Here is a 13,651-nt window from a genome sequence, read left to right as displayed (position 1 = left end):
ACATGAGCGTGGGTAGGGCATCGCAGTGCGAGAGAGGAGCGCTGCGATTGGCTGCGGCGCGGCGGTGGGCGGGGCGTGGGAGGGTATATAAGGATGACTTTGGCGGGCTACTTCAGTCGGCGGCCCTGTCGTGTTGTGGGTTGTCGTTGTACGTTGTTGTACGTTGCTGCTGCTGTCGCCAGGATGTTCGAGGCGCGGCTTGTGCAGGGCTCGGTGCTCAAGCGGGTGCTGGAGGCCCTGAAGGACCTCATCACCGAGGCGTGTTGGGATCTGGGTTCGGGCGGCATCAGCCTGCAGAGCATGGACTCCTCTCACGTCTCCCTAGTGCAGCTCACGCTGCGCTCTGAGGGCTTCGACACCTACCGCTGCGATCGCAACATCGCCATGGGCGTCAACCTCAACAGGTAACGGTGATAAGGCCGCACCGGGGCTGGACGCGGCCTGAGGTACTGAAGGGAGCGAGTCCTATTGGTGCAGGGGGGGATATAAGAGGAATGTGTGCGATTTGGGCCTCACTCCGTGTGGAAACTGGTTTTATTTGGGCTCGGATCCGCTTCTAGGCCTCACCCCCCCCCCCACCTCTTTCTCCTCACAGCTCTCGCGCCGTTTTTCGCAGCGCGCGCGCGGCCCGTCGGCAGCCGTGACGTCACTGCCGGCGCTGGGCGCGCGCCGCGCTGTGGCGGGAAAGTTTGGCGGGGAAAAGCCATGGCGCTGCCGCTCCTCCTGCACCGGCGCTCATTGCACACCCGAGCTCCAGCCCTGCTTCTCTTATCAGCTCAATGCCAGCTCGTGTGCTTGGCGGCCAGCAAGCTGGAGGGTTTGTGCATCTAGAAGAGTGCAGTGGCAACGTGTGGGAATAATGCGAAACACACAGCATCTGCTGTTTCTGATAGCCTGTTAGATGTGCTTAACGCTGTTAAGTAATGGGGAGTCGTTCAGGTTATGTTTATAACCCACGGTGGTCTGTCTTCTTCCTCTAGCATGTCTAAGATACTGAAGTGTGCTGGAAATGAAGACATCATAACTCTCAGAGCAGAAGACAACGCAGATACGTTGGCTCTAGTGTTTGAAGCACCAAGTGAGTGGTATTTGTGACTCCGTTTGCTATTAGAAAACATAGGGAGTCTTCATAGACAAAGCAGTGCATGGGAGCTGTGATGAGTGGTCAGAAATGAGAAGAGTTGCATGCTGTTTAAACACTTAAATTGCTTTGGAGATGTAAAATAAATGTACCTCACTAATATTCCTTGTAAGAAAATCATTCCTGAGCTACATAAAGATGCTCACAGGTTCATCTTGGCAGCCTGTTTTCCTCTAGCAGCCTCCAGAAGGCTCCTTAGGTCACTAAGAAAGGTGAATCTTGTTGTCACAATTAAGGTCTTTCGAAAGAGAAAACTGGGCAAAATTTAAACTTGGGGTGATAACTTCTCTCAAACACTTGGTCAATGTACACTTTGTTTCCATAGATCAGGAAAAGGTTTCTGATTATGAGATGAAGCTTATGGACCTCGATGTGGAGCAGCTTGGAATTCCTGTAAGTAGTTGTTTGAATGACTGCATACACTCTTCTTAGGGCAGCATGTTTTCCTCATGTACAAACTGAAGTCCTAAAGCTACTTGGTGTAAGTTTATCACTTCCTTTTCAGGAACAAGAATACAGTTGTGTAGTGAAAATGCCTTCTGCTGAATTTGCACGCATCTGTAGAGACCTCAGCCACATTGGTGATGCTGTCGTCATCTCCTGTGCAAAAGATGGTGTGAAATTTTCAGCTAATGGAGAGTTAGGAAATGGAAACATCAAACTGTCACAGACCAGTAATGTGGACAAAGAGGAAGAAGCTGTAAGTTGAATGTTGAATGGTTACTGTGGTCTCTTTTGTGCTGAGGGTTGTACGGATATGACTGTTGGGAGCTAAAGTAGATCACTGGATCCAGTATTTCTCTGATCTATAGAACCAAGTCAGTGAATCCTTGCTGGCACTTTTTTAGCTGTGGGGTTTGCAAGCAGCCCTGCACAGAGATTAGCACTGTCTGTGCATGAGGTGTCTAGGTCTGTGATGCTGAATTACTTGAGAAGCTTGGGGGAGTTCATTGCAACTTGCCTTTACCAAACTTTGATCTGGCTGATGTTGTTCCAGGTTACAATAGAAATGAATGAGCCAGTCCAGTTGACTTTTGCTCTGAGGTACTTGAACTTTTTTACCAAAGCCACCCCCCTGTCACCTACAGTAACGCTCAGCATGTCTGCAGATGTTCCTCTGGGTAAGTAGAAGCAGCTCTCCTTGAAAACCTCGTAGAAGAATCTGCCTTAGAATCATAGGATGATAGAATGGCCCGGGTTGAAACAGACCACAATGATCATCCAGTTCCAACCCCCTGCTATGTGCAGGGTCGCCAACCAGCAGCCCAGGCTGCTCAGAGCCACATCCAGCCTGACCTTGAATGCCTGCAGGGATGGGGCATCCACAGCCTCCTTGGGCAACCTGTTCCAGTGCATCACCACCCTCTGGGTGGAAAAACTTCCTCCTAAGATCCAACCTACAGCTCCCCATCTCAGTTTAAAACTATTCCCCCTGGTCTTACTGCTATCCAACCTCCATTAGGAATATATTTAACTGCTTTTTCAAAGAACCTTCTGAATGCTCTTTTTTCTTTACCAGTTGTGGAATACAAGATCGCTGATATGGGACACTTAAAATACTACCTGGCTCCAAAGATTGAAGACCAGCAAGAAGGCTCTTAACTGCACTGGGACTGAGGGGGAGATCTGCTCAGCTCTTGGGAGGCACAACCAGCTTGGAGAAGGAAATCTGCTGTCCTCCACGTTACTAGAAATGTCAGTGCGTTGCAACATCGAATCACAGCACTGTTCCGAATGTTCTGTAGATATCTCTGTAAATATTTTTCGACTTGCTATTTTGCTCTACCGATGTCATTTGAAATAGGAACGTGGCTGTTTTTTTTTCCCTAACCTATGCCTATTACTTGCAGTAATATCCTAGATGCTGTCTTTAGGTCAAGTGCTCCTCTTAACCTGTGTTAAGAGTAAGGATGGTTCCTAGACTTTTCACCTGTGGAACTGTAGTTGGCTATAGGGTTGCTGTCGAATGATGCCACGAGTTTATTTTCCCCTTACTTCATTTATTTTTGAAGCTGGTATTCTAACTGAAACGTGGAAATAAAAAATAACTACATGGTTTTTAATCCTACTTCATTGTGAGCGGATCTATCACTGCTTTGTCTAATGGTGCTGATGTACAAGTCCCTCTGTTAAAGCATTGAATTGAAGGAGGTAGGGAATATCACTTAGCTATTCCAACCCCCTGTTATGTTATAGGGTTGCCAACCACTAGCCCAGGCTGCCCAGAGCCACATCCAGCTGAGCTTTGAATGCCTGCAGGGATGGGGCATCCACAGCTCCCTTGGGCAACCTGTTCCAGTGGAACTGGTTTGTGGAGTGTGTTAAATACACTGAGGATTTGCCTATTGAACACCTGCCTGTTCCAGCATTGCCTGATCTTGTGGCTGCCATTTGTGCTTTAAATGGAGTCTGTGGTGTCACAGTGTCTGAAACCTGGGCTGGAAAGTCGTGCTTTTGGCTCTGCTGTATTGCTCTCTTGTTATTGTTCCTGTGGTGTCTTTGCCCTACATGTGAGAAGTGTGTTGCAGTCACCTACACTGAGAATGCCTTTATTTAAGGAATGCTTTACTTGAGTTATCATCATGGAGATGCCAAGTTTGCAGCCTGCTTTGTGGCTGGATGGTGGAAATCGGGTTTGAAAAGTACTGTGGATAGCCCCTGTTTTTCTTCATTAACTCCATTGCTGTTGTCCATCTAAATCCTTACCCTTCATCCTCGGTGACTCCACCACAAATGAACATGGAGAGAAACACAGAAGCAATTCTGGTTGGCTTGATCTGCAGCCGTGTTCGTTGTTCTTCCAGGAGGCGCTATATATCCCCACTAATATATCCTGTGTGTGAACTGCCCTAAGCAGGACAGCTGGGTAACCCTTGTGGAGCTGAAGACCTTCACGAGGTGGCAGTAACGATCAGGCGACCAATTCTGCTGTGTCAGGATGACGGGGCTGTTCCCACTGGAAGCAGCCCATACTCAGAGGCAGGTGGTGGGAATTCCCCAGGCCCCTTGTCCTTCATTCTAAACTTAAAGCAGTGCATCTTTTCCAATAGAAAACGATTTAGATCTCATATTGAGCTTCCTCGTTTACTGTCTTTAAGTATTGAGACTGCTGACCTTTCAGGAAACACCTGAAAGCATCACCTGCCCTAAAACAGCAGCAGTTCAGTTTGTGCATAGGAATTGTCCATAAGGAGGGATGGGGTTTTTCTAACCCACAATGTAATGCTGCTCACCTTAGGTTGCCATTGTACATCACCCCCCCCACGCCCCTCAAGTGCAATTAAGTGCTTCAGTGGGGAATTAAAGATCCAGGATGGAAATAAGGAGGATTCAATGTTGCTGATGTGCTGTGTTCGAAGCTAATGGCTTTTTGTGCCACCTCCTGCTGCAGTGGGGGTCGCTGACCTCTTATTTCTGCTGTTCTACCCGTAAACATGTAGAAATAAGCCACGTGGTTTCATTACTTATTACTGTAACAATGAGACTGAGTCATTTTTCATGGTAGGAAACCCCTTTTAAGCATCATCTGTGTGCTTGTGTTTGATTTGTGGCTGTGCCTTCCTCTTAAACCCCTGCATCATCTGGGTGTGTGAATATTCACTTGGCCGTTGCCATAACCAGATGCTGAAAAACCAACAGCTGCTAATTAATACAGATAAATAACCTTCTGGCTCTGGTTTGATGTGTATGACTGAGGGAGGGCTGTGCTGTGCACGCAGTTCAGTGACACCCGCTGCTTCCTTTTTGTACGCAGGGCAACGTGCAGCAGATAACACGGAGCAGATGTACCCACACTGCCTGCCCCGCAGCTCTCTGAGCCCTTCAGCTGCCAACCCTCAGCACCAGGCTCAAAATAACCCCGCAGAGCTGAGCCAGCAAAGCTGCTGCCATAACCTGGAAGGAAACAGCCGTCATTGCAATAAACTTCCTGGGTTGGCGTGGCCGGGAAGCGGCGCTGGAAGCGATGGCTCTGAGCAGCAGCAGGGTGAGCCGTAGGTAACTCTTTGCTCATTATAACCTCGCAGACCTCTGTGATTTGGGGGGATTTGATGGGGGTTTAGCAGCAGGGAGTCCATTTGGGGGCTGTATTGGGGTCAGTTGGTTGCATTGCGTCGGCGTTGAGCTCAGCGCGGGGCAGGAAATGACATCCTGCTCCCCTCCCTGTTCCTGGCAATGAAGGTAGAAATGTGTACTGCAGATCTCGGGTAGAAATGGGACTTTGGCCTGAAGTGCCACATTTGCTTGAGCTTGAAAATAGCCTTTAATGAGGGGTCCGAGGGAGCGTTGTGCATTCGTCCTTAATAGCCTGAGGTACGGCGAGAGCAGGGACAGTTTGTGTAAATCAGCCATAATCCCTGAGAGGCCACTGAGAATCAGCCCATGAGCAACGAGACAGGGAGAACAAACCATCCCAGGGCACAACAGAGCCGAGCGGGGATATTTGTTAAGCTTTGGATGTGCTCTTCTGTCTTCTTCCCCTTCTGCACTTCCACCCCGTGGGCACACGGGAGTCTCCGAGGGCTTTTGGGTACAAAGAGAAAGAAAAGGGATGGATAAGAGCTAACAGAGGGGCTGAGGAGGGGTGTTGCTGCCCCATAGGGGGGTGATCCTCCCACTCTCAATGTGCTCATGGGGTTGTGGGTTGTCTTTTATTATTATTTCATGCTTTGCCAGAAATTAGAAGTTGTTGAATTGGTGCAGGGAGTGAAACTGTACCTTGCTTTGGGAAGGCAATGGGTTCAGAGTGTGCGCTGTCCCATGCACAGATCCTGCATGGAAGCTGCATGACTTCCCACTGAGAGGCTCTGCACTGAGTCAGGGCTGTGTGAGCTCAGATCCACGTTGTGTCCACAAGAGGAGAGCTGGTTCTGCCCACCCCCCGTTCCAATCAGCAGTGCTGTCACCAAAAAACCACAGGGCCTGGCTGCACAGCTCTGCTGCAGCTCCATAAAGCACAGCCCTGAATGCTTCCTGCCTTACAGCTGGATAGAGAAGTGACCTACGGTTTGTAGCCCCTTCCTGCCCTTTGATTGCTTCACCCACTGCCCACCCCATCACGCTCCCTCTGACTCAAACCTCAAGCTGTCCCAATGATGATAGCTCCATTTCACATTGGTTTTATTTTGTTTTACTATTTTTTTTCCCTCTCCTTCCAAAATGGATCTATTGCAAAATATCCGTCTGGTTGAAAAGCTGCTTTGTTCAATTCTGGTTTGGGTTTGTTTGCTAATGATCCTGTTTAGAAATAGGTAGACCTCAGACATCCTGCAGCAGGAAGCGTGACCTCCTTGCGCAGCGAGAGCCAATTTACACACGGGATATTATACTGGAACCTGTATGAGGTTTGAAACACATCCTACATTAACTTTTGTTTTCAAATATTGACAAATCCAAATTTGTCTTCTGCATTTATATCATAGAATCCATAAAATGGGGTTGGGTTGGAAGGGACTTTTGAGATCATCAAGTTCCAACTCCCTGCTATAGGCAAGAATCCCTCCCTCCAGACTGGGCTGCTCACAGCCTCATCCAGCCTAGCCAGGGAGGAAGCACATCCATGTCTTTACATTTTAGGCTTAGATACAAAGCTTTGTTTGAAAACAAACATAATCCACATTAGACCCCATCATCCAGCTCACTCTTTTTTGTCTATTGCTGTTTCCCAGGTTCTAGCTGATGCCCAGGCCTCACTGTAATGATGCCGTCAAGAACGAATCTCTCTGCTGGGATTCCCAGTAGCAAAGTCAAATATTCCAAACTCGCCAGCACTGATGATGGATATATTGACCTGCAGGTAAAATGTGGGGGAGAAAACTGCTTTGTTCTGCAACTAAATTCCTACTGTCAACCCATCACCATCGTGCCCACTCATAGAATCATAAAGGTTGAGAAAGGTACCCAAGATATCAAGTCCAACCTCACCATATCTAATCATAGAATTTCAGCCCTTCTGCTCCAGAAAACCCACAGAGCTCAACTGGAAATAAGACTTCTTGTTTAATAAATAGAGTCAGCTTCATTTGTTTGGAGGGGGATGAAAATCAGAGCAATGGGTGCAAATGCTGCCCCAGAGAGCAGGGGATGTATGGACAGGATTCACTGTAGGGAGGCTGCAGCGATGGTTTCTCTTGTCCTCTGCCAGCTGTGATATTCACATCTCTGCCATGGTTATAGGGAAACAAACACTGAGATGAGTTGCTTAACGTTTGGGTTTTTTTTCCATCCAGTTCAAGAAGAGCCCACCAAAAATCCCCTACAAGGCGATTGCATTGGCTGTTGTGCTCTTCATGATTGGAACTTTTCTCATTATCATCGGAGCCCTCCTCTTGGCAGGATACATTAGCAAAGGCGTAAGTGGATTGATTACATCTCTCTTCTAGTTCTCTATTGTTTGCCTCTCCCAGATCCTGCCATGAACCATCATTTCAGAGCAGAAACTCAGCACAAAAGGTCTGTAAGCAGCATTGTTTGCTGACAGCTCTATTTAGAGTCACGGGATCGACCTTAGAATCATTCAGGTTGGAAAAGACCCCTAAGATCATCAAGTCCAACCCCAAAACCATTCCATCATGCTGCTGATCATGTCCCTCAGTGCCACATCTCCACAGTTCATGAACACCTCTAGGGATGTCACCACCTCCAGGGATGCCACCACCTCCTTGTGCCAGTGCTTGCCCACTCTCTGAGTGGAAGTTGTTCCTAATATCCAACCCTTGAGGTCTCTAGTAAGCTCATGTTTGGAGCTCCAGGCTGGATGGGATATCTGCCAGGATGGGCTGAGTTTCTATATCCTGCTTGGTTTCATTTTAATGCCACATTGCTGCCTTGGTGGAAATAACGCTGGGATCATCACACTTCTAATAAAGATCTAATGGTTCTGTAAGGGATACCTGATCACCATTCAGCACTATTTATCTCCTCTCTCTCCATTTGTGATCCACCGAAAGCAGATCTGATACTTGCCATTGACGCTGTGCTTGGCATACTTCACCTTTTGCCTTGTGCAGGATGGAATTGCTTTACAGTTGGCAGCTGCTGCTTATCAGTGTGGAAGCAGCAGCATTTTGGTCGTATCGGAAGCAGTCTGGGTGCTGATAGGAGAGCTGATCTTAGCCAAGAGCTCAGCACCCGGCCTGTGGTTGGCCATTTTGTAATGCGAGAGTGTCAGCAGGAGCCACCCTTCCTACCCAAAGGAAAAGTTCAGTTGAGGTTTCCTGTAGCGAGGAGCAGATCAGGGAGAGTATCAGAACTTAGCGTGATAAAGCTTGAGAGATTTCTGATTTGAGTTGAATTTTTTGGGGGGTTGACCCTATAGAGATGAATAAGACCTCGATATAAATCCCTCCTGATGGCACACATTGCTCTTCTCTCTGCTGCAGGGAACAGACCGTGCCATCCCTGTGCTCATCATTGGGATCCTCGTATTCCTGCCAGGCTTCTACCACCTGCGTATTGCATACTATGCTTCCAAAGGCTACCGGGGCTATTCTTATGATGACATCCCAGATTTTGATGACTGAATCATGTTCTGGACAGCATTACCATTAGGTTAGTGTTAAGAGCTGCTTGCGACCCTAAATATTAGAGGGAGCCTGTAAATGGAGCATATCAGTCACAAGATGCATCTTCCTGGTTTTGATGCTGTGGAGATGGGGGGGTTAAATGTGGAAGTGACCAAAAGGATTGCAACATTAGTTGGGAAGAACATGTGATTTATTGTATTTTTCCTCTTGGGTGTATGATGCTGGTTGTTTATAAGAAGTTCCTGGGCAAAGCAATTGTAGCCATTCTCCAAAAGCAGATAAGTCAGACATCAGTAAAGATATTTGTTTTTCTAACTGTTCCAAAGGGTTTTGTCATTTGTTTGTTTGTTTGTTGAGAGATTGTGGCTCCCCTTGGGTTTAGTGTTGCAAACACTGTACCTCACTGTGGGTTTTTTTGCTCTCTACCCATCCAAAATTCTTCCAGTTTACTTGTATTGCACTTGTCTGGAGTAATGGAAGTCAAACGCAAACTTGCATGAGAGAACTTGCACATATTGCATTTGCTGTGCGATTCATCATTACACTGACCAATCCTATTTGCCCAGCAACCATCTTTCAGAAGCAAGCTGTTCTTCATGCCACTCTCACTTATGGCAAAATCAAGTTGTTATCCCCCAAAAGGACTGACTATGTCTGGATTTTACTTATTATTTTAGAGCAAATAGAGACAGGGAGAAGAACTGGACCAGAAGAGTCTCAATACCTAAACCTTGGTTTTGCTTGGTGTGTGGGTATTGCAGACACTTGAATTCTAACTGTATGTGTATGTGGGATTATTGTGTCCTTGTCCAGATGATATGTTGCTAAATAACTCCCTAGACCAGCAAAAAGCAAGTCTGTATAGTTTGTACTGGGTAAATCCTGTTTGTATTGTATTGCTAGCTTCAGCTGTAGGTTATTCAGGGGAAATGGCTTGGTCACTCTGTACTTGATGCAAAGTCAAAGCTCTGTCTCTGAGGTTGGACTTAACCACGTTGCAACTATGTGAGAAGACACAGGAATGCAAGATGCAAGTATATGTGTTCAACACAAATAAACTTCTCTGTCTTCTATGTACCAATCATAAGGTCATCTTTTTCACCTTCACAGATTTCAGTGTAGTCTAAAAATGGTTCTGGGCAATGAGCTGAAGATGCTGTTGCTTACTGCTTCCAGTTTCTGATGCTACAATCAGCAATAAGCTTTGCTGAGCCAGCAGCTTCACAACAGCTCCAACTGCTCTGCAGGACCCCATGCTCACTTGAATCAGTATTTACCCTTGTGCAGAGCAGCAGTGCAGTGCCCTAAGTGTGGCATGGTTCTGTGCTTCATCATGTTGTCCAAAGAAGCTGTGGGTGCCCAAGGCCAGGTTGGGTTGGATGGGGGCTCTGGGCAGCCTGAAATGGTGGGTGGCAACTCTGGCAGAGAGGTTGGATGTAGATAATCTTTCAGGTCTCTTTTAACCCTGTGCCATGCTGTGATTCGGAAGGCCAGGATTCACTTTTTCCTTCTTCACTTTGCCATTCTTCCTCCAATGCTCTAGATCAAAGCCAGAGCCAAGGTCTTCTTTTTGTTAAACTCCATCTATTCCCCGGGCTGACTTGATTCATTGGCCTGTGCGTGCCCTGGTGGTACACTGAGGAATAACTGATTGAATTCAGGATCTCCCTTTTCCCTTCCCTCCTCCCAAGGCAACAGCTACGCATGTTCTCTGCTCTGCTGCGTCATGCTGGCCTTGGCCATCGCCGGTCTCATGTTCCCGATGGCAGCCCAGCTTCCCAGATGTCACCACCACTTAGCAGCAGCTGAGATCCCTCAATTAAAGCTGCGTCTGGCCAGAAATGCTGCTGCTGCTGCTGACGTAAAATCATGAATCAGCCTTTATAAGGGGATGAGAATGTGAGTTTGTTTGGGTTGGGGAAAAAGGGAGAGGAAGGGGAAGTTGAGATGGAAAGAGGGGAGCTGAGGGACTGCAGAGGCCCATACACTGTTGTTCTGGTGCCTGAATGCTGGGATATGAAGAAATGTCTGGTTCTAGAGCACAGCTTGACCAATGAGAGCAAGGCACAGGCCGAGCACTGATGGATGAGGATAATACCAAATTGCTGTCTCCTATATTGAGCATCATCCATTCTGGGTGAGGCAGCTGTCTTAGATAAAAATAGTTGGCATTTATAGGGCTCAGAGGGGTATTGTTATACACAGAAGCTCTGCAGCAAGAACAGGCACCCAGAGTGAAGGCTTCTCTCTATTTTATGAGTGCCTGGAGTGAGCACAGCTTAATGCAAATTCCTGAGCAGCACTTTTCCTTGCACTATATTTGTATGTTTCTTGGCATCGTTGCTGATCAATCTCTCTGAGCTTGTTCTGACGGAGGAGGTTGATGGGATGGGAAGAAGAGCGGGGCTCGCCATTGGTTCTCCAGTTTCTCCTTGTTGGGTTCACTTTGATTCTCTTCTCTCAGCAGTGATTTCGTGTCTTCATTGATCAGCTGATCCCTGAGGTCTGCCTGGATGCTGTGCTGGTTGAGGGCTGAGGTCTATCAGCAGAAAGGTTGTCACTGATTCTAGTCCTGAAAATATATAAGCAGAAATCATGTGAAACATCTGTGGAGATGAGGGGGAGAGAATGTGATGACTCACTTGGAGCATGTTAAATACAACCAATGTGCTCTAAATTTAGCCTTAAAATGAGCGTTTTGTTTGTTCAAACATCACAATCAACAGTGGCATCTCGAGTGCTTTCCTGGTACCCATCACCACTCAGATTAGACCCTATTATGGTTGGGGTCTGCTTTCCTTCTGCCAGCTGCAGTTAGACAAATTCAGCAGCGTTTGCTGCTGAGTGGCTCAGTGCTGTAATGCTGCTTTTATGGCAGTATGGATTTTGCTTAGCATAAAAGATGACATGAAAACCCTGCGGGGCAGGAAGAAATGACTCGGCACTACAGTTCTGTCCCATCTAATCAGATTTGTGCTACACTCCGTTTATGCTGAGGTCTCAACGAGTTTCTCCACACTCCTCCCTCTCATGTTCAGTCCTTAAAAGTCCCCGACATCAGCTCATTCATAAAACCACTCCTCATATCTTCAGCCTCTCCCTAAGCTGCTACCATAAGCTTTCTCCTCACCCTTCCCTTTGGGCATCTGTCCTGCTCCTCCCAGTAGGATCTCCACCTGCAAAGCACCTCCAGATCTTGACTGCTGCCTTCCCACTGGGCAGATTTCCCATTGCTGTACTGTGGAGCTGCAGCTCATCGTTTTAGTGGGTAAGTGCAAGCTGTCCATTTTCCCCTTTATCTACTGAAAACTGCAGGCAAACTCTGTTCTTTCTCCAAGAGCTCTGCATTCAACCCCATCTGGGCATGCTGCGTTCTGTGCTTGCCGTGTGAAGTGTTGATGTGTGTGGTCACAGGGCTTCCTTGCTCCTTCCTTCATACACAAGCAGCTTGAGATTCTTAGGAATGCTGTGTTTAACTAAAAATAGTCCAGACTGTTTGATGGACCATGAGAGATTCCTCCCTCACAAGCAAATTAGCTTCGTTCTGAGATGGAGCTGAAGGTCAAGGTAAAGGGAAAAAAAGAATCTTGAGGGGGAAAAAAAAGGGTTGATTGTGGATTATAAATGATTGTTTTCAAGTCATTTCATTGACCTTTTGCTGCTTTCATCTGGGTGTTTTTCTTCTCCAGTCTCAGGCTTTGTTTTGTGCTGGCTGGGTACAGTTTATGTTGAGGTTTTTGCCTTCCTGCTTCGACCTCTGTCTATGAATGTGTTAAGAACAACCTTTTAATTGGAAGTAAAGGCCATTATTAAGGCCATTATTTCTGTGGCCACGGGCAGAGCTTATGACAAGAATCAGGAAGCAAACAGCTCCTCTGTGTTGTACTTGTGTTGGACACTGAGCCATTGATGCCTCTCTGATGGCAACACAGACCTGCAAGAGTCATCTGTAACATTTCCAGTCCTGCTGCAATTACAGTAAGGAACAACACTGCAATTAATTGTCTTTGAGGAGGCACCTCCTGCTCCTGCAAAATGGCAGTTTTGGCACTGAAAGCATAAATCCTGCGGAGGAATCACCATTTAAGCCTGGGCTTGCGAAAAATAAAGAAGAAAATCCAGCAGTCACCACTAGTTAATTTTATTTTGAAATATTTACTTGGACTGCAGTAGTAGCTGCACTTAAGCCTTTAAAGGATTAGCTGTCTGCTACTCGTCTGTGCCTGCAACCGTTTATTTAAGCTGTTGCTGCAAATCATGCTGTTAACCCGTCAACCACGGATTTAACCTTTCTTTCCTTGTTAGTGAGAAATGTGTGGGACACAAAGTCTTGCTGTCGTGACAGGGACACGACTTCCTTCTAGAGGGAGCCCAGTGGAAGGCCACAAAGATGATCAGGGACATGGAGCCTGTCTCTTAAAAGGAGAGGCTGAGAGACGTGTGGCTTGGTGTTCATCTCAGTGCTTTTCCATCTGCTCTTACCAGGGGCAAATACCTCTTTTCTTTCTTGTTGATGGGCTGCAGCATTTTCACTGTGCTGCATCCTGACATTCAGTTGTATTTGTCATAGATTGCATTGTGTTTAATGCAGTATGAAAGTAAAAGATCTCAGGCCCTTAAACAAGCAAATACTTCTTAGCATCATTACACCATTTTCTGTGAGTTATTTCCATTAAAAATCACTATAAAAAGCCTACCAGCTTCTACAATATGACTTTTATTGCCTCTCAGCACTAACAGTACAAGTAGAAGCAAGACTTCTTCACCACTATGTTAAGTGGTTCTTTTCCAGACAGGTATCTCATTTGCTCAGTACTTGATACTGTAAGTCAAGTGACTCTTTGTATTTTACTGCATGAGAACAGGGGCAGGATTGCAATGCAGCATTTCAAATGCTTGCCTACAAATAGGCCAGTGGATGGTCTCCAACCTCAAGTGCTATATTTGTACAAAGAAACTAGATTTGCAAAGGGTTTCTCTTTGTTGA

The 13,651-nt window shown here is 46.7% G+C and overlaps 2 protein-coding genes across 4 annotated transcripts; both read left to right on the top strand.

Moving 5' to 3' along the window:
- Positions 1-66: 66 nt before the first annotated feature.
- PCNA (proliferating cell nuclear antigen) lies at positions 67-3,209 on the top strand. The gene is made up of 6 exons (XM_072357270.1): positions 67-404; positions 981-1,078; positions 1,467-1,534; positions 1,647-1,841; positions 2,139-2,262; positions 2,661-3,209. The coding sequence occupies exons 1-6, from the start codon at positions 94-96 to the stop codon at positions 2,741-2,743; spliced, it is 879 nt and encodes a 292-aa protein (XP_072213371.1). The 5' UTR covers positions 67-93; the 3' UTR covers positions 2,744-3,209.
- Positions 3,210-4,876: 1,667 nt separating this feature from the next.
- On the top strand, positions 4,877-13,359 carry TMEM230 (transmembrane protein 230). 3 transcript variants are annotated; one of them, XM_072357267.1, is made up of 4 exons: positions 4,877-5,133; positions 6,808-6,935; positions 7,369-7,491; positions 8,521-12,791. In XM_072357267.1, the coding sequence occupies exons 2-4, from the start codon at positions 6,837-6,839 to the stop codon at positions 8,659-8,661; spliced, it is 363 nt and encodes a 120-aa protein (XP_072213368.1). In that variant the 5' UTR covers positions 4,877-5,133; positions 6,808-6,836; the 3' UTR covers positions 8,662-12,791. The 3 variants fall into 3 exon arrangements, with proteins under 3 accessions (XP_072213368.1, XP_072213366.1, XP_072213367.1); XM_072357265.1 differs by having other exon boundaries at positions 4,888-5,137; positions 8,521-13,359; XM_072357266.1 differs by having other exon boundaries at positions 4,888-5,126; positions 8,521-9,747.
- Positions 13,360-13,651: the final 292 nt, after the last annotated feature.

This window comes from Excalfactoria chinensis, chromosome 25, assembly GCF_039878825.1.
Source record: "Excalfactoria chinensis isolate bCotChi1 chromosome 25, bCotChi1.hap2, whole genome shotgun sequence".
Classification (NCBI taxonomy): domain Eukaryota; kingdom Metazoa; phylum Chordata; class Aves; order Galliformes; family Phasianidae; genus Excalfactoria; species Excalfactoria chinensis.
Note: the sequence above shows the minus strand (reverse complement) of the source record. Positions and strands in the feature narration are given on the sequence as shown.